This window comes from Cervus elaphus, chromosome 28 (assembly GCF_910594005.1).
Source record: "Cervus elaphus chromosome 28, mCerEla1.1, whole genome shotgun sequence".
NCBI lineage: Eukaryota > Metazoa > Chordata > Mammalia > Artiodactyla > Cervidae > Cervus > Cervus elaphus.
In genome coordinates this window covers 29,642,398-29,664,971 of record NC_057842.1, presented here as the reverse complement: position 1 = coordinate 29,664,971, position 22,574 = coordinate 29,642,398, and the positions used below count along the sequence as shown (strand labels likewise).

At 36.4% G+C, this 22,574-nt stretch overlaps 1 protein-coding gene across 4 annotated transcripts in view; it reads left to right on the top strand.

Annotated features, from left to right (window-relative positions):
• The window catches only part of NKAIN2 (sodium/potassium transporting ATPase interacting 2), a 1,116,125-nt gene that overhangs the window by 609,481 nt on the left and 484,070 nt on the right, over positions 1-22,574 (top strand). For all 4 annotated transcript variants that reach the window (XR_006338407.1, XM_043890316.1, XM_043890318.1 and 1 more), the window contains one exon: positions 3,128-3,208. Coding sequence is in view for 3 of the 4 variants with exons in the window: in XM_043890316.1 (XP_043746251.1) it covers positions 3,128-3,208 (81 nt within the window). In the remaining variant the exon portion in view is untranslated. The remainder of the gene's footprint in view (positions 1-3,127; positions 3,209-22,574) is intronic.

The window sequence follows — 22,574 nt, the reverse complement described above, 5'->3', positions numbered from 1 at the left end:
AGCATGGTACTTTTCTCAATTTGCCATATATGATCAAAAATTTAAATATTTTCTACAATAAGAAAATTCTATAACTGAGGGGAAATATAATCTTATAAAAAATTATGTGGTCTTTAAAATGTGTCCATAGACATAAAATCACAAGGAAGCGTGAGTATGCAATAGCAGCATCGGTAAAATAAGAAGGTAGAAACCTGCCTTTCTCTTTGATCCGCAGGGTAATCTATGATTAAAATTGGATTTTTATCAGATTCTGGCTGATTATCAAGTTAATTGTAATAGCAGTATATTTTATTTAATGTATTTAGTATGTTTTATTTCTTATAATTGAACGTTTCTATAGCATGAAGTAGATGTAATAGGATTTATGAATTAGGAGAAAGGATTTATATCATGAAGCAGTCAATCCCTGGTCATAATATGATCAAGAATTAGAAAATAAGCTGCTTTATTTGGGCTACTTTTGTTCTTTTGTATCATAACAATGGATGAGAGAGTGATGAGAATGCCTAAGCAGAATAAATGATGCTTATTGTTGAAGATGAAAAAATAAAGCTAAAATAAGGGCTTCTTTGGTGGCTCAGACAGTAAAGAATCTGCCTGTAATGCAGGAGACCTGGGTTCTGTCCCTGGGTCGGGAAGATCCCCTGGAGAAGGGAATGGCAACTCCCTCCTGTATTCTTGCCTGTAGAATCCAAAGAACAGAGGACCCTGGTGAGCTCCAGTCCATGGGGTCACAAAGAGTTGGACACAACTGACAAACACTTTCATAATCTTTGGGCGAAAGATGAATATAATCCAATCATTTTGACCAGGGGTATTTATTTTATGAGTATACATGTATATATCTATTAAAGATGTTTTCATCATTAATATTAAAACACTTGACTGTCCACAATTCTAAACTGTCAATTAAAGGAGCTGTTTTTAAGATGTGATTCACTAATCTTAGGAATGCTTGTAATGAACTATGATTATGCCACACCCCAGCCTGCTTACCTTTCTCACTGTATTTCCAGTACCAAGCTTTCACTTCTCAAACCCTTTCTTTTGTGTTTGGCCATTTAGTTTTGCCCTTACTTTATTCTGAGCAATGAACATATTCAGCAGTTAGATGAAAGCATCACTTGGAAAGTGGCTGAGTTACTATTTATGATTACATAGTCCTGTCATTTGGGATTCCCCAGTGTCTCAGCGGTAAAGAATCTGCCTGCAATGCAGGAGACATAGGAGATGCTAGTTCTATCCGTGGTTTGGGAAGATCCCTGGAGAAAGGCACAGCAGCCCATTCCAATATTCTTTCCTGGAAAATCCTGTGAACAGAGGAAACTGGCAGTCCTGTTCCACAGGGTCGCAAAGAGTTAGGAACAAGTGAAGCTACTGAGCACTCAATCTTATCATTTAAGGCTCTCAGTCCTCACACTGCATGAATGATCATAGTCTTCTCATGAAAATCAAATCTGGAATGGGTAGGAGAAGTTCTTCTGAAAATGAAGGTTTTTTCCCCCCGTATTGCTGCTCATTCGTTGATTGATTACAAAATGTTTATTGAATACCTATTTTCTACCAAGTATTAACTTAGAAACTTAGGGATATAAGTATAGATAAAAATAGTCTTTTTCCTCAATGAACTTAACATTGTGCAAAGGAGAAAAAGATGCAAATAATTAGATATAAGACATTTGGAACGGAATTTGAGTAAGCCAGATCTTACTGGATCACAAAGCAGGGATACACCATTTCCAACTGGGTATAACTCAAGAGATGATATTTACATTGACCTCTGAAGAAAAATAGAATATTGATAGGTGGTAAGAGGAGTGCTTAGGAAAAAGAAAAATTACTAAAGGATAAAAAATAACATACAAAATGGCACAGAGGTGAGAAATAACTTTCCACATACATGGAAGAAAAGCAATCCAATACATCTGTAAGTCATAATGGCTTGAAGGATGAACTGAAACGTGTCTGAAAAGATAACATGGTACAATATCATGGAGGTCTTTGAACTGTAAAATAAAGATTTTGGAACTTGCCATGTAAATAATGGAAGCCATTGGTATTTGTTTAGCAGAGAAATGATGTAGAAGCCTCTTGTTTCATCTTTTTTTTTTTTTTTTTAATCACACATGCTGCTGTCTTTGTTTATAGTACCCTTCCATGATAGCCCTTTCAAACCCTGATTCACTTATTTAGTAAAATCCATAAGTTAGCTTGGTTAACCTCTAATGGAAAGTGTTTCATCTCTTCTGTTAAACTTTGCAGACTACCTCTTCTCAGAATACTTTATACACTTTTGCTATCTTTCTTCTTTAAGCTCAGACTATAAATCTTTTTATGATTCTTGTATAAGAAGCATCTCTTTTCTGATCTACCTCCTTTACTTGACTTGAACTCAGGAAGAATTTATCATTGGTCTTTTATCCTCAGTGTCTTTCTAGCATGTTGCTAATGTGGGGCTTAATAAATTAGAGCTAACTGAATGTTCAGGACTATATCTTGGTGAGAAAATTTTGTTGTTGACAAAGACAGCACACTGAATAAGAAAACAAAATAGAATTAGAGAAAATAACTAAATGGTCAATGTAATGGGGGATCACAAGAGGATAAAATAAGAAGGTGAAAAGATAAATGGAAAAAAGATACCAAAGAGAGAAAGCTGATTAGATGGGACAGAGATATGAAAACTGATTTGAAGATGACCCTAGATAACTTGCGGAAAGGTTACATGTTATCAAGCATTGAGTTGATCTTGCTAAAGGAAAATAAGAGTTCTCTTTTTGAAGGGTTGTAGTTGATACATCTATTCAGGCATTATTTTTTTAATGTCTAGAAACCATAACCATTCCCCCTGAAAACAGAAATGCGGGCTACTATCTATTTTGTCTAAAAAAAATGAAGACATTATCCCTAAGCAAGTTTGAGCTGTAACACTATAGTCCATAACAGTAAGGGAAAAATATCAAACTAGAGATACATGTACATCTCATCCTGTTTCTTAGAAAGAAGTGATATCTAATATTCCCCACTAATCTTAAGATTTGGTGTTCAAAAGTTCAAGTTCTATTTAAATCTTACTCACCTGATTCAAAATTAATTATGTTATTTCTCTCTTGCTTTTCTACAGTATGCTGTCTGGCTAGTCCTCTGGGTTACGTGGAATGTGTTTGTTATCTGCTTCTATTTGGAGGCTGGGGACCTCTCAAAGGTAATTTGCCATCTGATTTGCCTGAGTCATCAGTTGTGTGTTAACAAGCCTCTTCCTAAGTAAGGCAGTCTCACCCTGCTTTTGTCACTTAGATGCACCTCAAATGAAGGTAATTTGAAAGCTGTCCTCATCTATCTCTGCATTTCTACCATCAAAGAAATATTTCTGTATGTCACAAAAATGCCCTTTATTGTTTTAAGCAAAGCTAAAGTAAAATATTGACTACTACAATGAGCAGAATGTGTACTTTTAAAACATTGACTCATAAGAGATTTCTGAAGCAGGGTAGGAATTTTATCAAAGGTAAGATCTTGAAGGTTTTATGAAATCACTTAGTTTGCTTATTATTCTGCTGAAGACTTGCCTAATTAGACCCAAATAGCAATGTAATAATTCAAATAATTAATGAGTTTTAGTTGAATAAGACTGTTACCAGAGGGATATAATTTATCACATAAATGAATGAAATATATATTTTGTTCTAAAACAGTCTAGGAAAGACTTAAAATACGTATATTTTCATTCAGGTTTCATTTTGTGCTGTACTTCTATGAGTGTGTGTATGTTTCTGTATTTGCATGTGTGTCTTGCTATTATATTTCTAACATAAATGCCTTTACTATTGAAATAATGCAGTTTGTAGATCTCTAAAACCATCATCCTTCTTCTATTGAATGCAGTTAACAGCAAATAAGTCAAATAAGGTAATCCATTCAAAACAGTAGCAAATCCTACTTGAGACACTTGAGAGAGTTGTAAACTTGTACATCTTCATAGTAATTTTAAAAGAGATTATGAAAATGTTCTTTTACCTCTCTATTCCTCAGAGCAGAAAGATGATGTAAAGATGTTGACACTTTTTTAAAATCCAGAGATGATAACCTGCTTTAAAAGGCTAAAAGAGCTGAAAGTGGCCAGGAACTCTGTTCACAGGGCTAGAAAGTTTGATACGTGGGGGATGGGGTCGTGGTAATTCACATTTTTAATCTAGTTTACAGGTACTTCACAAAGCTCTCTGAGCGTTTTCAAGTCTGTTTGTTTATTATTTAACTATGATCCTGAGTATAAATAATCTTGACTTTTTTTTTCCAAAGCAAATGATGAAAGATAAGAGGGTGACACTATCATATGAGATAAACTCCAGGCTTCTGAAACCTGTAGTTTTAGGATCGGGTTTAGGACAAGTTCTCACTGGGACCCTCTGCTGTATCTGCCCTGGTGAATGGCATTTCTGTGATTCTGACCAGTCATCATACTCCACACTCTTGGCAGCAGGCGGTCCTTTCCTGAATATGTCGTGACCAATGAAAAAGAATTGTTCAGGTGATTCTCAGAAGGACACTTAATTTTCTGCTTAAAGCTCACATTTCTTTCATGCCAGAAAAGCATGCATGTTTCCCAGGACTTGAATTCCTTGCCCAATTTATACATGCTGCTGTAAAATGTAATTTCTTCAGAGATTCCTCACTAAAAGGACTTTTAATGATATTTTCAATGAAATAATCACCTTAATCATTGGAAGACAGGTATTCAGGCATCTTGGCTAAGCAAGATGATCTTGCAGATCAGAGAGTTTGTTTAATATTAAAAAAGGAGAGATTTGAGCCAGGCCAGCTACACAAATGTTCTGTAATTTTGCTTCCCACTCCACATGATGTCTGTAGGCACTGGATAAAGCTTGTGATCTCATGACCTTGGACATAGGCTTGAAATTGCAGTGAGGGCACATCCTAAAACATTAGTGTTCAAGAGAGTTGAAACCCAAGTTACTAAGAATTCTGCTAATGCACACAAGCAGGTCGTGGCTGTCCCTTGGCAGTGAAGCAGTTAATAATATTTCTTTTTCTTTTCATCTTATAAACCAAGGCTAGACTCTGCAGAGCACATGAAAATTTAATAATTTCCTTTTAACAAATAATCTAAAGGAAAACTAGAAAGGGCACAGTTATATTGTTATCTGTACTGAGTTTTTCCTCCCTTTTCCTGCTCAAAGGGTTTGAGAAAGGTGTATTTATGCCATTTAATTCTTTAGCTTCTGCAACTGCCTCACATTCTTCAAGTAATAGAGTGCCAGAAGGAAGCAATGGTGATTGAAAAATTTACAGATATATGAAAGCTCAAAAATGGGACTCCTGAAGCTGCAGATAATACTTAGGTTACAGAATATAAACCACTTTATTCCCTCACCTCCCCCCCAAAATTGTTTGACCATATAAATGGGTCAGTTTGCCTGAGGCTGAAGGACAAATATGGGAAATAAAATCAGGGAGGGCATTCTGTGATCTTTATGTATGTGAGAGAGTGTATTTATTTCCGTAAAGCACTTTGTAAAGGAGTTAATTATTCATAATGAATATTGGCAAGAAATAATACAAAGTAGTACAATATTAAGGCAAACTTGAGTTACCCATTAGAGTTTAGAATTTTGTGTTTTCTTATTTCAGTGTCTTTTCTACTTTTTCTGCTAAACTATCTGCCATGTACTTATGAGAGAAACAGATATTAGTGTCATTAATGAATACCTTCAGGAATGAAATGGCTTAATTATAATAATATCATACACACGGCTGAATGGGTTGATCTTCAGTTTTCTTTGTATCCCTGATTGTATAGACAATATTTTCCCATCAAAACTTCTGTGTAAATCCAACATCATTATTACAATATCAATTAGTATATTTTCATTATTATCCCCATAATATTTAAGCAAAAATAAAACTAATCAGAAAAATTTCTTTTTAAAAATTTCATCTCAGTGATATTAATAAAACATTGTGAATGCCATATAAATTAACACTTAATATGGTAGGAACAAATAAACATATAGCTTACATAAAAACCATTTCCAAACATTTACATTGAATAATAATTATTTCCACACTATTTATATTAATGGTTTAGGTATTAGTGTTGTGACTAAATATTCTGAGGACTTTCCTGATGGCTCAGAGGGTAAAGCATCTGCCTGCAATGCAGGAGAGCCAGGTTCAATCCCTGGGTCTGCACGATCCCCTGGAAAAGGAAATGGCAATCCCCTCCAGTACTCTTGCCTGGGAAAGTCCCATGGACAGAGCAGCCTGGCAGGCTACAGTCCACGGGGTCACAAAGACTCAGACACAACTTAGAGACTAAACCACCACCAAATATTCTGAAACACCATACAGTTTGTTACTTCCTGGGATGATATTTTAATAGATGCTCTGTTAATGAGACAGAGATGGCATTAATTTTTAACGCAAAATGTTTGCTAACGTTGTAGGCAGCTGCCTTTGAGCATTAAATGTGACCCAGACTGTTAGACTAGTTTGGTGAATTCCTCAAGTAGCTTAGTCTGATTGCTTTATGGGATTATTTTGGTCAGTTGTGATTTTCTTGCTCACATGTCAAATAGAAATGGAACTAATTCCAGTTGTTAACCAAATTGAGTTACTTTGAAAAAAAGAAGACATCTGCTATTCTATAGTTAACTTCAAAGTGCCTTGTTAGAAGGAAAACACATAATATGGTAATTCACTTACTAGCTTCATCACCTGGGAAAATGAAATTTATGAAATGATTTTCAAATAGTTATACTCAGGAAAACAATATTAGTGCTCTTCTGACACCTGCAAAGAAAACTGTATTCTATTGGGTGTGTCACAATTATAAATTATTCTTAGGCTGAAATTATGTCTTAACACTTTTCTTTATGTGACTGTCTTGAGATCTCAGTTTCTCCTTTGGTCATTTATGGGTACCATCAGTGAAAGATAAACCCTTTATCTTTAGAAATAAAAGAATTTACTTACAGATCATGAAAGAGTAACCAAAGGATTATTTTACACTTAAAACAATCCAATTTGTTTGAATTTAGCCCTTTGATAATATGGATGCAGGTATATATCTCATAAGTTTCACTATATTACCAGAAACTTATCTTGTTAGATGTGAACAAAGCAATAAATTATACTTAATTAATGCTTTTAATTAGCAGTGTCTAGAAGGCTGTAATGTTTTAATAATTTTGATAGTTGCTTTTGCTATCTAGGTATAAATTTTCATTTAAAAAGTCAGTATATAAAAAAGCTAGGTAAAAATATGGCCTATTTAATCTTTGAAGAATAAAATTGCACTCCTGCAAACAAAAGCTACAGGAAGAGAATAAAACCTGTCATATACTGTAGGCAATAGGGAACAAATCCTAAAAACCAGTTGCAAGTGCTGTGTGAAATGAAGTGCTGTTACATCAATCCCAGGTTTATTCCTTTTATTAAAAAATGAATTATTCATTTAAAGAGGTATCTGATATTTGGATATTTTCTGCTGAATGAAATCAATGCTTGTATCAAGATTTGCTTTTATGATTTCATATGGGAAAAGGTGGTATGGAGAGATATCTCGTAATTACTTTTTAATTTGAATTAATGATATTCAAAAAGTAAAATACCTGTTCAATTACTAATAAAACAAGAATACCTCTGATAATTTATTTAAGACTAAGTTTAATAAATATAAAGATGACAGTTAATTGGATTCATATTTTTATCTTGCTTTTCTTAAAATGCATACAGTCTAAGAAATCTTGAATTAACTATCACTAAAAGAAATATAAAAAAAATTTCCCAAATCATCAAAAGAGATTTTGCTTTTGGATATAGGATGAATGTCCTACACGTTATCAAGAATTGCATATAGTATAATTTTCCCCCAAATAGAAATGAACTAGCTGCCTCTGTTCTCTTGTTTCCTATTATAATGCATTGAATTAAACTGCTTATTTTCCTAGTTCTACAATTCTCTTTTGTTTGCTTACTCATTCCACTTCCTTTTAAGGCCCTAAAGTAAGGAATAAGGTCTTTGGATCTTTCTACCTCTCTGTTTACTTTCTTTCACTTGAAAATGCAATTTACTGTCATAATTTAAAGTATCATCTCGACACATATATCTGCCAGATCTATATCTTCAGTCCTGACCTTGTTGCTAAGTTAAGGTCCCACATCTCCAGCTTTCTGCTTGTGTCATGTCAATTCCATTGGCACCTTAAATTCAACATGTCCCAAAGGATTTATCATCATCCCCAAAGAATCCGGCTTCCTTAATTTCTCTTCTTACTCAGAGAAGAAAAGCAAAGCAAATTATTTTCCAAAATATGAATAAAAGAGGAAATGAATTGTTTTGTGTTGGGAGGGCTATTGCAATCTTTATAGACTGACCATGAGATGAAGCAAGAAGTCCATGTTTTTATTCTTCATATAGTCTTTATGTGTGTGTGTGTGTGTGTGTATTGTAAACTTTGGACAATAACACATCAAAAACAGTAGAGGGGTGCCGATGGAATGATACTTTGTATTGGTAACTGCCCCCAAAGAGATAAATTGACCTTTAGAAGTTGCTATATACTCTGGGGGCATTTGCTAATTCTGGTTGGGGGAGAAGTGCTGAGTTCAGGCTTCAAACCTATAGGAGGCTATTTCTAGACTGTGTATAAATCAGCACAGCTTTAAAGGAGAGGACCTCAAGCACATGATCAATTTTCTTCTTTTCTGAAAAAACAATTTTCTTCTTTTCAGGCAATAAGAACTAAGATAATCCATTAGTAGCAAACATTCAATAACAAATTCCTACTCAATGACGTTCTTATTTGTTCATGGAACATGCTTTGCATTTACAGATTAGATTACCCATAATCTTTAAGTAGAGCACAGAGAAGTTCCCTGGTTTCTGACTTCCTTTTAAGCAGGGATCCCAGTGTAGATTGTGATGTGTGTGCATATGAAGATTTATTACTTAACACTGACTCTACCCAAGGTATCAAGAGAAGTAAAAAACTGGATTACCAAAAGCTCTGGGGAGAATTTATACTTAATTTCATTTTTAATACCCAAATCATATATATTCATTTGTATGGCAAAATTCTTTCCAGAACCTCCCTGTACCTTTGTCCATGGTTGAGATGACTAGACCATGAATGGCCCTATATCTAATATTACTTTATTTGCATATTTATTTTAAAATTATAATTGAATTTCTAGAAGATGAGGAGCCTTATTCCCAGGGTATTGAAAATCTTATATGCTTCATGAGGCTCCCACTGAAAGCTACAAAAATATCTGAGAATCCCCACTTGGATTTCTTTTTTTTTTTTTTCTTTTTTTTTCATTTATTTTTATTAGTTGAAGGCTAATTACTTTACAGTATTGTAGTGGTTTTTGCCATACATTGACATGAATTAGCCATGGATTTACATGTGTTCCCCATCCCGATCCCCCCTCCCACCTCCCTCCCCATCCCATCCCTCTGGGTCTTCCCAGTGCACCAGCCCTGAGCACTTGTCTCATGCATCCAACCTGGGCTGGTGATCTGTTTCACCCTTGGTAGTATACTTGTTTCAATGCTATTCTCTCAGAACATCCCACCCTCGCCTTCTCCCACAGAGTCCAAATGTTTGTTCTGTACATCTGTGTCTCTTTTTCTGTTTTGCATATAGGGTTATCATTACCATCTTTTAAAATTCCATACATATGTGTTAGTATACTGTATTGGTGTTTATCTTTCTGGCTTACTTCACTCTGTAAAATGGGCTCCAGTTTCATCCATCTCATTAGAACCGATTCAAATGAATTCTTTTTAATGGCTGAGTAATATTCCATTATGTATATGTACCATAGCTTTTTTATCCATTTGTCTGCTGATGGGCATCTAGGTTGCTTCCATGTCCTGGCTATTATAAATAGTGCTGTGATGAACATTGGGGTGCACGTGTCTCTTTCAGATCTGATTTCCTCAGTGTGTATGCCCAGGAGTGGCATTGCTGGGTCATATGGCAGTTCTATTTCCAGTTTTTAAAGGAATCTCCACACTGTTCTCCATAGTGGCTGTACTAGTTTGCATTCCCACCAACAGTGTAAGAGGGTTCCCTTTTCTCCACACCCTCTCCAGCATTTATTGCTTGTAGACTTTTGGATAGCAGCCATCCTGACTGGCGTGTACCTCGTTGTGGTTTCTACTTTCTTTACTCTTGTGGTTAAAACAATGTAAAGCATTTCACAATTCTACCACTTTTTCTAATATCTGAGTTGCTTTCTGTTTCTTTGCAAGAACTGGACGGCTATATGGTTTTGATGGCTCCTGGAAGTTAACTGTTCTCATTGAACTTCCTTACTTTGATGTCTTTCCTCTTCTAAGCAAGAAGGATATCCCTGATTCAATAGGTGAAGTTTCAAAAAGTTACATATGAAAAATAAAAGCACAGAGATTAATATTTCAAGATAGTATCTTGCTGGAAATAAAAGAAAGCAGATACAAACGTGGTCTAAGCAAGTGCCATTCTGTTTGTCTCAAAGCCTAATCAGAGATCATTCTAGAACACCAATTTTTATTCTATGCCAAATTAAAGCAACTCTGCTTTTTATAGATTTATTATTTACAGAGCCATGTAAAAAATAAAAGAACACACTTCCATTAAGAGTTTTAAGGCTTTACATTTAGAAATATTTGAAGTTTTTTTTAAAAAAAAAACAATGAAAACAACTGTATTTTTTTTAAACCCTGGAATAACTTGTCTAGATTAGAATGACCTCATATTAAGTGGGCTCTTAGATCCTAAAGTAGTGACAGAATTGATTTGAGAATTATGTCCAGTTCAGCATGGTCCACAACAGCCCCTCATGTGTTCTCAGTCTATGATAACCTTATCAAAGCCCCCTGATTAACTGCAAACCATCATCCTAACATAACCCTTGGAACACATTTGGCAACTGAATTGGGATTGACGGTTGCCAAATTAGCTTTGGAGGGCAGAATGTCAATCTCTGTGTCTGTGAATTCACTCAGGGACAATGGATGCTTTGATGAACTGTGGGGAATTATATAAAAACACAACTAAAAGGGTATTAAATAGTGAAATAAATCAATTTTTTTCTGCTTCTAGCATCCAAGGTTATTTGGCCAGAAAGAGCAATAAGTGACTATTTTCCATGCCTTTCATATGGTAACAAATCTCCTCTATTCTGTCCTGTAGTTACAATTTACATGGAAAAGGCAGTTGAAGTTTTGGATCATAGTTCAGTTCACTACAGGTAACCAGCAAGCAATGTTTGGTAAACACTGTTATTAAATGTAAAGCAATATGAAGAAAGCAAGACTATTTAATAAATCTTTGTACTGTTTGAGAACTGCATGAAGAAATTTTGAAACATTGAAGTTGCTTTTCATTCCAACATAGCATTCAAAGTGTTACGCCCCCTCTGCCTCATTATAGATTTGTTTTCCACACTTAAAAAAGCAAAACGTGTATACAGCCTCATGCATCCAGAAAAACAGCTTAGAAGGGTAAAAAGAGGAGGATGATTCACTAATAAACAGCCATTTATAGAATTATAATTAGATTTTTTCCCTTCATTAGCACGTGTAACCTGCTAGAGGAATGCATCTAATGGTAATTGGAGGACTCTAGGGTTTTCACACTCATAGGTAGTGTAATATATAAAATTGAAGTAATTAGGAGGTATTTAAAAAAATGTCATATGTTTCATAGTGCAAAAACTAGGCATTTTGTAGTGAAGTATTTTGTAGTGAAGTAGCTGCTGATACCATAGAGACACTCTGTCCCTTTTCCACTCTGCCAGAAAAACCTCTAGTGACAGGTCCTCAAATCTTTTATTTGATGAATCACAAGTGAGAATGAGTTTGGGGCTCTCTATTAGTCCCAAGAGGGGAACCAGTATCTCACAATTTGGCCCGTTCTGCAATTGCTCTTGAAGAGAGCTGCAGCTAGCCGGGTGCTCCGAGGGGCTGCAGGCCTCCTGGGGGTGGGCCCAGTCCTGCAGCTTCATCAGGCAGCCTGCAGATTGGATGGACTCGAGCTTTCGCACTGGTTTTATGAGCACTGAAATTAATCCATTAAGCATTCTGTATATCCAGACCCCCTCCTACTCACTTTTTAAAGCATTTGTATTGTATGTTAACTGTGGCGTCATAGTGTGAGGTGTAATGAGTCCAATTCTTCTTGTCCTCTTGCTTCCTGTTTCCTTCTTCTCAATAGAAAAAAAGCTGAGTTTATTATTACCAAATAGCCAAATAATTAGGACTGCTGGGTCTTTTTTTCCTCCTAAGCTATTCTTCAGAAAATGTAAAGCCAGAAGCACAGTTTTGAAAGCAAAGATAGCAGAATATTATCTAATGAATGGGAATGAATACTGTAAAAACCATAAGGAATTAATGGCTTATGAAATAATGATGAGAGCATTTCACTGCAGTCTTCTAACCTTGGAAAGATGGGCCCTCAGTCTATGACTAATTCCATCGTTTATTAAGAATGCAAGTTGTAACAGTATTATGGGTTTCTTTTAGAAAAGTGAGAAAGGAAAAAAAGTAAACATATCATAAATGTGATGTATCAGAGTTATAACACTTTCTGAGTTCAGATCTCTTTCCTGGTTGTAAGCATTTTATTTTCTAAACAATCCCATCCTTTTGAGTATTGCATAAGATCAAATCTCTCTACAGGGGCAAAAGTGTCATGATCCCATTTGGAAAACATTATCAAATAGTCAAGAGAAAATAAAAATGAAACACAAACTCTAGTATTTTCCCTGATAACTATGGAATTACTAAATCTGAAGACATATAAAGATTGAGAAAGGAGGGGAAGAAGATAATTGCATATTCAACAAAGGAGAAACTGAAATTTATTGGTACTGACAAAGTAATATAAATGATTATATAAAGTATTATTAATGAAAGAAATTTGGCTTCAGTATTTCATATTTTCAGAGTATTTTGTAATATAAATTTTTATTTGACCATGTTTCAGAATAAATTTCAAGTTATGTTCTCCTAGAATGTGTTGGAAGGAAAACAACATGAAAAGACAAGACTTGGGATAGCATATGCAGGCAGACGTCTGTGACATCTCTCACCTCTCAAATCTCCAGGGTCTGTTGAATCTGTGTTTATTTTTCCTGCAGCTGTCCACTCACTAGAGAGTTGCCCTTCCTAGAGAGAGAAAAACCAGTCTTTCAGACTCACTAGAATTGCTGTCCTCAGGATTTTTAATGATTTTTTGTTTGTCTTAATTGCTAAACTGCTTAAGAGAGGAAACACAAGTTTACTTCAAGCTGAAATGAGGAAAACATTTACATGTTTTAGAAAATATTTTTAAAATATGCTAATATGAATAAAAACAAATCCTCGTATTATGTGACTTTGCATTATTTTTTTCTGTATTTTCAGAGTAAAGCCTCAATTTATGTTTCAAAATTACACACATCTAAATCACTGGTAAATATTATTCTTTACCATTATTCTATTTTTTATCCAGCCTTTATTTTAATTTCTATGTCTTATTAATATACTCCCCTTAAAATTATATAATAGATTTTTATTAAAGTATTTGAGCATCACAGGTTGATTTTTCTATTTGAACTTGAAACAGTATAAATCCAAAATAACTCATTTTTCTCAGCTTTCTGAAATGTACGAGGTTGGGACATTATTCTAAGCACAAGGAGACTTTGAATAAGCTAAGAATTATGTGATCTAATTTCTATTTATGAAATATCACCATGGCTATTGCAAAAATACTCTGTAGGGGGACAAGAGTGGCAAAATGGAAATTAGTTTGGATACTTTTACATGTAAGTTGTAGATGCTTTTGGATTGGATAGGGGAGATAGCAGTGGTGATAGTGGACATGTATATGTGGATGCCCTTTAAGATGAGATCTAGTTCTGTTCTTGATATGATATGAGGTTAGGATAACAGGATTTGCTAGTATCTCCTTTGCAGGGTGTATGAAGAGAATGATCAGGATTGGCTTTCAGGCTTGAAAGTCTGAGCCGTTTGGAGATTTTGGTTTTTCCATTAATTGAGCTGGGAGGAGACAGAGGACAGATAGGAAAGGAGGAGAATATGTGCAGAACCAGTTGCTCTATTTTGTCCACATTATATCAGAACTTCCCATTAGACATCCTAAGTAAACAGTAAAATGTGAGTCTTGTACTCAAAAGAGGTACTGAATCATAGACATAAATTTGAGTCATCAGTATATAAATGAACTTTAAAGGCACATGAAAGAATGAAATCTCTTTTAAAAAGAGAGAGAAAAGAAGAGAGCTAAGCACCTTTTTAAAGACTGTTCTTTGGGGCTCTAAACTTCACAGGTCCATCAGAGAAGGATCCAGAAAAAGAGACCAAGGAGAAATGGACTGTGAAATAAGAAGTCAGGAGACTTTAGTGTCCTAAAGGTTAGGTTAAAAAAAAAACAAAACAAGATGGCGGGAAGAGAAACTGTGATAAGAATGAAGATTAAAAACTGAATATGAAATATGGAAAAATGGAAGCTACTCTTGAGTTTGCATACAGCGATTTTGGTGGACAAATAGTAAAGAAAGCTTTATTAAAGGATGTGAGGGGAGGAATCTAAGAGTAAAGCAACTACTTCAAGGACTGTTGCTATAAGAAGCAGAGAAATAGAGCTACCGCAAAAGAAACAGGGCAGTCTAGGGGTTTGTTTGTGTTTATATGTTTTGCTGAGTGCGGATGCTGGAGAGTATTTGTATGCCAATGGAAACAGTCTACTGAGAGGGAGACACTCATTGGTGTAAGAGCTGTTATAAGTTCTTCAGCAGCTGAGAGAAGACAGGATCCAGTGCTGAAGTGAAGGGTTTGACCTTAGATAGAACAGGAACAATGCATCATCCACTGCAAGGAGAAAATATTAGCTGACGGGTATAGATGGAGGCGATCTGGTAGATTTGGGGGTGAGACGATAAATTCTCTTTTAATTGTTTCAGTATGCTTCAGTAAAATAAGAGGCATGGGTCATCAATTTGAGTAGTAAAGGGGTAAGGAGTCAGGTTTTTAGAAAAAAGGGGAAAATGTATATGAATGGAGTGACCCAGGAAAATGGACTTACGATTGATTTTCTAATAATAGCGATACAGATATGCTGAGCCAACAGCATGGGTGAAAAGGGTTACTGATGACCTACAGAACTCATAGATGCCTGCTAGTTAAGGTTTAACTGCAGTGCTGTAAGCCAACACCCATCCGCCTGCAACCGTTACTGATTTAACACTGTGCTCTTTTGCACCAATTAAGCAAATGAGACTCAGAGAACTGACTACTTACTGAATAAGCTTTTTTAGCATCAATTTTCTGTGTGCATTCTTTGCATCCGAGATTTTAAGTCATGTTTGTTTTTAAACAAGTTAGTAGTAATTAAACAGCAAATTTAAAGTGTCCTGACATAGATACAAATTAGAAGTTGGGACAAAATGTTATGTGCAAAGATGCATTATATATGTATATACACACACATATATATGGGAAAATATATATATAGAAATACATATATAGGGAAAATATATAGAGAGAAAATATATATATAGGGAAAATATCTGGTAACAACCTAAATATCCAACACTAAGAGAATATTTTAATGTTATGAATTACTTATATGTAGCTTATTTTACAGTCTTCTCAAAATCAGAGAAATAGTAATTCTAAAGCTATAATAATAAAGATATTCTGTAGAAAGCATTTAACACAATGATGTGCAAGGCATCCTCTGAAAAGACTTCTGCTAGGTCCTTCCTGCTTCTGTGCACCATCCAGCCTCTTCTCCAGCCTGCTTCCTTCTCCTGTTCCTCAACCCTCCAGGCATATTTTTGTCTCAGTTCCTTATTCCATTGTATTTCCTCTGCCCAGAGCCTTGTTCCTCAGACTTTCTCATGGCCTACAGCTCCTTCTCATCCCAGGCCTCCAGTTAAAGGCCACTTCTTCAAAAAGATCTTAAACTATTCTGCCTAAAATGACTCCTCCATTTCTCACACGGCTTCCCTGTCTTCTAGTCATAGTACTTGCCTCGTATGCGTGCATGCTAAGTCGCTTTGATCGTGTCCAACTCTTTGTGACCCTATGGACTGTAACCCACCAGTTTCCTCTGTCCATGAGATTCTCCAGGCAAGAATACTGAAGTGGGTTGCCATGCCCTCCTCCGGGGGATCTTCCAGACCCAGGGATTGAACCCGCATCTCGTGTGGCTCCTGCATTGCAGGCAGATTCTTTATCATTGAGCCACTTGGGAAGCCCAGCACTTATAGCCTGGCATTATTTCCTACATTTACTTGTTGATGTGAGTAATGTCTAAATCTCCTGTGACACCCGAGTATTCTAAGCACTGATAATAGTGCCTGTACGTGCTCCCTATATGTTTGTTACATAAACAGGTTAACAAATGAATTAATTATATGGATTAATTAAATGAATAGTTAATTAACATGAATTAGTGAAGCAGTAGCATTTTAATAAACTATATAGAGATCTACTTTGGGATCTACTTTTGCTCATATAGAAAGATTTCATTTCATTTGGGTATCAGTAACTAACCAAAAAGAATCGGCAAAGACTGTACTAAATAGCAGAGGAAAAATCAAGCCAGAAAAAATACTGAGGGAGAACAGATGAAAATGGAAAAGTTGCTTCTCATTCATACAGAGTAATGATATGCTCTTTTAGCTTGAATCAGTTCATGAGAAGATGTGGTTGATAACCATCATCTTCTCTAGGAAGTGAAAAGGATATAGAATTTAGAAAGAAAAAGACATTTTCTAAGTGAAGAAGCAGACAAATTTCTGGTCAGAGTAAACACCTCTTTTCCCAGAGTATGACTAGTAGACCTCCATCAAGAACCTGATGACTCAAAAACTCTAACCTGTGACTGACTTACATTTTATCTAGAGCTTAAGCTCTAGGTTAAGCCTTTGCTTTCAGTTCAGATATAGACCCCTGAACGACATAATATCTGAGGCTGCCTGTGCATAGCTTATACTGCAGTGTGAGTGTAGAATGTAAGAGAAGATTCTGATTGTAGATAGCAGAGAAGAGCATAGGAACAAACAAACATTTTTGTGATTAAAAGTATTTATATAGGGAGGAACCTGTAGAGGAACTGAGATTTCAGGGACCCCTAGTTGGAGACATAATGCTACTTAAAAGAAAAAAGTTACAAATTCACAATTCTGACTAAAATTGGCCCTGCTAAATCACAAATCATATGCCATATCCACTTCCATTTAGCCACATGCACACATGCAAAGCCATACAAAATGGTTTCTGTTTATCCAAGTGTGATTAAATGCAATTTGGAAAATGGTTTCTCAGTGAGATTATTGTAATACAGGAGTCAATAACTTTTACAGTAAAGAACATAAGTTGTTTTTGAACCATTGTTTATCTTCTGGTTTGAATAATGCAAAATATTTTTATATTTAAAAAAGGGGGGGGCCAATGCTAAGCTCATAGCATGAAATATATTAGTACATTTAAATATTAAATATCTTTTCACAAGAATTAGCCCTGAATGTATGCACTATATATTTCCTCAAAGCATAGTTAATTTGCTCCATATTTTCAAATTTAAGTTTTCTCTTTATTAAATCAGAGAACATATGACAGGTATAAATGTTCTTATGTCAGTGCCTTTGTTTAAATTTATACCACATTTAAAACCCTCCTCAAAACCAGCTCCAACCTTTCTAAGGTAATACCAGGCAAATAATGAGATGCTTCTTAGAACCATGTTTTTTTTATTATTATTATTATTTTTCTAATATTGTTAAGTATAATTTATCTTACTTTGATTTTTAGTCTTTCATGGGAAAATGACATAAAAATCTATGCTATTAATGATGTTAGTTTTTATCTAGAGGTGTTCTAATTTGTAAAAGAAGACATGTTGCCCTTAAAATGGATCTATTGGTTAAATTTGACCATGCTTCCCTACAAATTAACTTCTTGATCGACAAATTGTTCTCTGTGAAGGAACTTGGGTATTGTCAGCACTGTTGATGGATGTTTGCTAAACAGCATTATAATATGTCATTCATTTAATATGGGTTTTGGATTACAAATGAGGTTTCCTGATCTATATAGCCAGCAAAATGGTGCTTTAGCAAGAAATTTAATGTGAAGTCTTACAGATGGAAAAAATATAGTATCACTGAAAACAGATTTCGTTCAATGTCAGTTCAGTCTTTGAAATTATACACTTTGAAACAATATTTCGAAAATCTTCAGATCTTGCCATTTATCAATATTCTATCATTAAAATCCTTCCTTTCTTCTTTCTCTCCTTCCTGTTTTTCAACAAATATTTGTGAGCATCAATTATGTGCCCTAGACCCAAGGGTGAGGGCAGTGGGCAAGTGAGACCCAGGTCATCAGCTCATATTTTCTGAAGTCTCGCTGAGAAGATGGGTAATTAAAATGTAATTGTAGTGATATATGATGAGTATAATGACGAGCATGGACAAGATAGAAATGACTTCAGGACCTCACTGAAGTTCAGGGAAAGACTCATATCTCTTTCCACAAGACTCCAGTCTCTTTTCTTTTATGTATCTGGGGTCTCAGTGCATTTTGGAATCTCAAGAGAGAAGACCTGGGCTTAGCTGAACCCTGCCACACATGTCAACTATGCAGGGATCTGAACAATCTGAATCCCAGAGGCAAGTGAAATTTCTAATCGTTTTGGACACCACCAATCACTGTAAGTTATATTCTCTAAAGGCACCCAGCCACACTGGCCAGGCATATCAGGATCATTTTTTAGTTCATAACTGAAGCTGCTTGCACCAACACAGACATCTTCCTCAATGTTGGAGATGGAAAAAGTGAGGCAGCTGCGCAGCCCAGGGGGATTGGAATTTTACTTGGTTAAAAACGAGGCCATCATGCTTGTCCAAACAGGAGTGGGGAGATAAGGCCACCTCATAGGACTAAGAGGGCTTGGAAAGTCCTTCCTTGGAAAATGTGAAACCCTGAGTGAACCTGGCTACAGATGAGTCAGCTCTGACTTTTCACAGCTGCAGAGCAGGAATGCTTTACCCGATCTAGAAGGGTTACATCCCCACCACCATCAAGGTCAATTCTAGGGTGTAATGGGAAAGCTGAAGCCTCTGATCTAGCTCCCAGCATGATGCTGGAGTAGACACGCAGATTCTACAGGGAAAGCAGTATCTCAGTTGTGAAACTGCTAGTTGCTTAGTTGTGTCTGACTCTTTGCAACCCCATGGACTGTGACCCACGAGGCTCCTCTGTCCATGGAATTCTCAAGGCAAGGATCTTGGAGTAGGTTGCCATTTCCTTCTCCAGGGTATCTTCTCAACCCAGGGATTGAACCCAGGTCTCCTGCATTGCAGGCAGATTCTTAACCATCTGAGCCACTGGGGAAGTTGCACCTGGTAGAAATTCCCGATGCTCCAGTAGGCCTAAGACCCAAACAGTATAGCATTTATCAAACACCTTTTTTTTTTTTTTTTGCTATTGGAGGCTGAACTCAGGAGGTATGGATCTCTTCACCTTTGACACTCAGATCTTCTTCCCCTCCCCTTTCTTTTTTCCCCCTTTTTCACTCTGTTCTCTCTTTCCAGCCTCATTAGAATTTTATGTCAATGGCTCTGTGCCCTTCACTGGTCACTGGGCATTGGCTGGACTGACGCCGGTCTTCCCTGCCAGGTCTCCTGTCATTGTATCTCTGGAATCTAGGATGAGGCCCTTGGCATGTTAGTGCTCTGCTCTGAACCTCAAGAGAGCTGAGCCTTTCAGGCTCCACGTTATCTGTCTTCTCTCTAAGTTTAGCCAACAGTCCTCTTAAGATGAGGGCTTCCCTGGTGGCTCAGTGGTAATGAATCTGCCTGCCACTGCAGGAGATGTGGGTTCAAACCCTGGTCAGACAGTTCACTTGGGGAAGGAAAGGGCAACCCACTCCTGTATTCTTGTCTGGCAAATCTCAAGGACAGAGGAGCCAGGTGGGCTGCAGTCCATGGGGTTGCAAAAGAGTCGGATATGACTTAGTAATTAAACAGCACTCTTAAGATTGCTGGAAAATAGGCAAAAAGAAATAAGAATCCAGGTATTCCTTTTCCTCTTCCTGAGTGCCAGAGATCCCAGCCATAACCACATCTCCTCCATGTCCTGCTGATTGTATTTGCTGCAGATCTCGATTCTAACAGGGGCCCCCAGTCAGGACTCCATCCATACTGCCTGGCTTCTCTACCTCCATCCTAAGATTGGGGGTCGTTTGCTGCTGCTAGTTTTGCTTTTCTTCAGTATTCGCCATTCAGCTTCTCCTTTCTGTTATCATGTATGTGATCAATTCCCTGCTTCGTACATTCAGTTTCCAAAAATCTTAAAGTGCTTTCTTGTTTTATGATTGAACTCTAACTTGTACGGGTTTTATACACAGTAAAGATTATGTCACAGCAGTTCAATGTGGGGAAAAGGCAGGATATTACTTGTAGCCTTGCGAGAAATCTAGGAGTATAGAAGCTTAGCTCTGATTGTAGAATCAGTACTGTACTTGATTATGATTTCTATCATGAGAAAAGACTTCTAAAAGAAGAAAGCATATCAGATGTCTTTTTGAAAAAAGTCATCAAGAAAGGCAGTGTTAGAGCTGCAATGTCATTTACACATCAGGAAAGACATTACGGAAGGAACCTGGCTTATCTTTGTGAAATATTGTTGTTGCCCCGTTATCTTGTAAAATCCGAATGTCCCCTATGACAGTAATTTTTCTGTTAGCTTGACTTTTGAAGTTTTAAAGAAAAAAACCCAAAAATTCGAGGAGAAAAATGCCCCAGTTTCCACGAAGCTTACCAAGAGGAAGAGTAGAGGATGAGTTACTGGAAAGGAGGGAAAACTTTTATCTTCAATTTATATATCTTTTGAAATATTTTTAATAGATTTTTACTACTTGCAATTACTACTTTTCTAACAAAATTGCAAGAAAGAAATCCTGAGAAATCGGTGGCGTTGTTGGGAGATTAATATAAGGATGAAGAGAAACCAGGTGCAACTACTGCAGCCTCCCGCGTCCCAGTGGTTCAGTGATGTAGCAGGTACATAGCTTCGTCTCCTTCATGAGGACCTTCCTACCATTTGTTCAGGGTTTCTCTGTGGCTCAGTGGTAAAGAACCTGCCTGCCAATGCAGGAGACGTGGATTTGATCCCTGGGTCTAGAAGATCCCCCAGAGAATGAAATGGCCACCCAGTCCAGTATTCTCATTTGGGAAATCCCAAGGACAGAGAGGAGCCTGGCGGGCTACAGTCCATGGGGTCCCAAGAATCGGACATGACATAGTGACCAAACCACCACCACCACCACCATCCAACATATTTACAGCTATAATATGAGAGCATTTTATCAACAAGATGATATATTCCCCAGGGGCTACATTTCCTGACCCCTCTTCCTTACATGTAAGTGTGACTGTTTAAATAGTTCACACTAATGGCATACAAGCAGAAGTAATGTGTGTTATTTCATGGAAGTGAACTTCTTTTTAAGAATCAAATATGCTTAAACAGGGCACTCAAAGCTGGTGCACTGGGACAACCCTGAGGGATGGGGTGGGGAGGGAGCTGCGAGGGGGGTCAGGATGTACACCCGTGCCTGATTCACGTCAATGTACGGCAAAAACCACGACAATATTATAAAGTAATTAGCCTCCAATTAAAATAAATTAATTAATTAAAAAGAAAGAAATATGCTATCTAGCTCCTTTCTTCTTCTACTATCTGAGTGTGGACAAAATGATGAGCTTTTTAGGAGAAAAGTGAAGCCCCAAGCTAGGATCTAGGGTCTCTGAATCACTAGATGGGACAGTGGTGCATTAAGTATCATTTTGGGGGTTTCAGAGGCCCTATCAAGAGGTCTGTAAACTAAAAATTATTTTCCCAATTAACACTGAAGAAAATATAAGTGATGTTAGTAAATGTGACTCTTTGATATTGTATAATGATGTAAGTTAACATTTGGGAGATCTGTGTAACTCAGCAAACCAGTAATTTTCAAGTGACCCACACATGATGTTATAGATATAGGGGTAAAAGATCCATTCAAGGTGCAAGACATGCTGATGCATTTTAATACAAAAAAGTTTGAATGTTCATTAATATGGCCCAGATTCCACAATGCAACTAAACTTTAGAAAATGACCCCTTGTCAAGTTTGGATATAGTATCAAGAAGAATATCCACTTTTATTTGAAATATTCACAAACATCTGAAAGGGCTGTGAAATTGCGCTTCCCTTTGTTTAGTTCATTTCATTGTGAGACTATGTTCTTCTAAGATAATTCCAACCAAAGCAACATGTCACAAAAGATTAAGTGAAAAAGCACATATGAAGTCCAGTTGTCTTCTATGAAGCCAGACATTAAAGAGAGTCACAAACATGGAAAATAGTGTCACTCTCCTGACCAAATTTTTATTTGGGAAAGGAGTCTAAACAAGTCTTCAGATAAAATAACTGAGAACCTCTGTTGTGGAAGAAACCCACCTGCAGATCAGGAAATATTAAAGGTACAAGAAATAAACT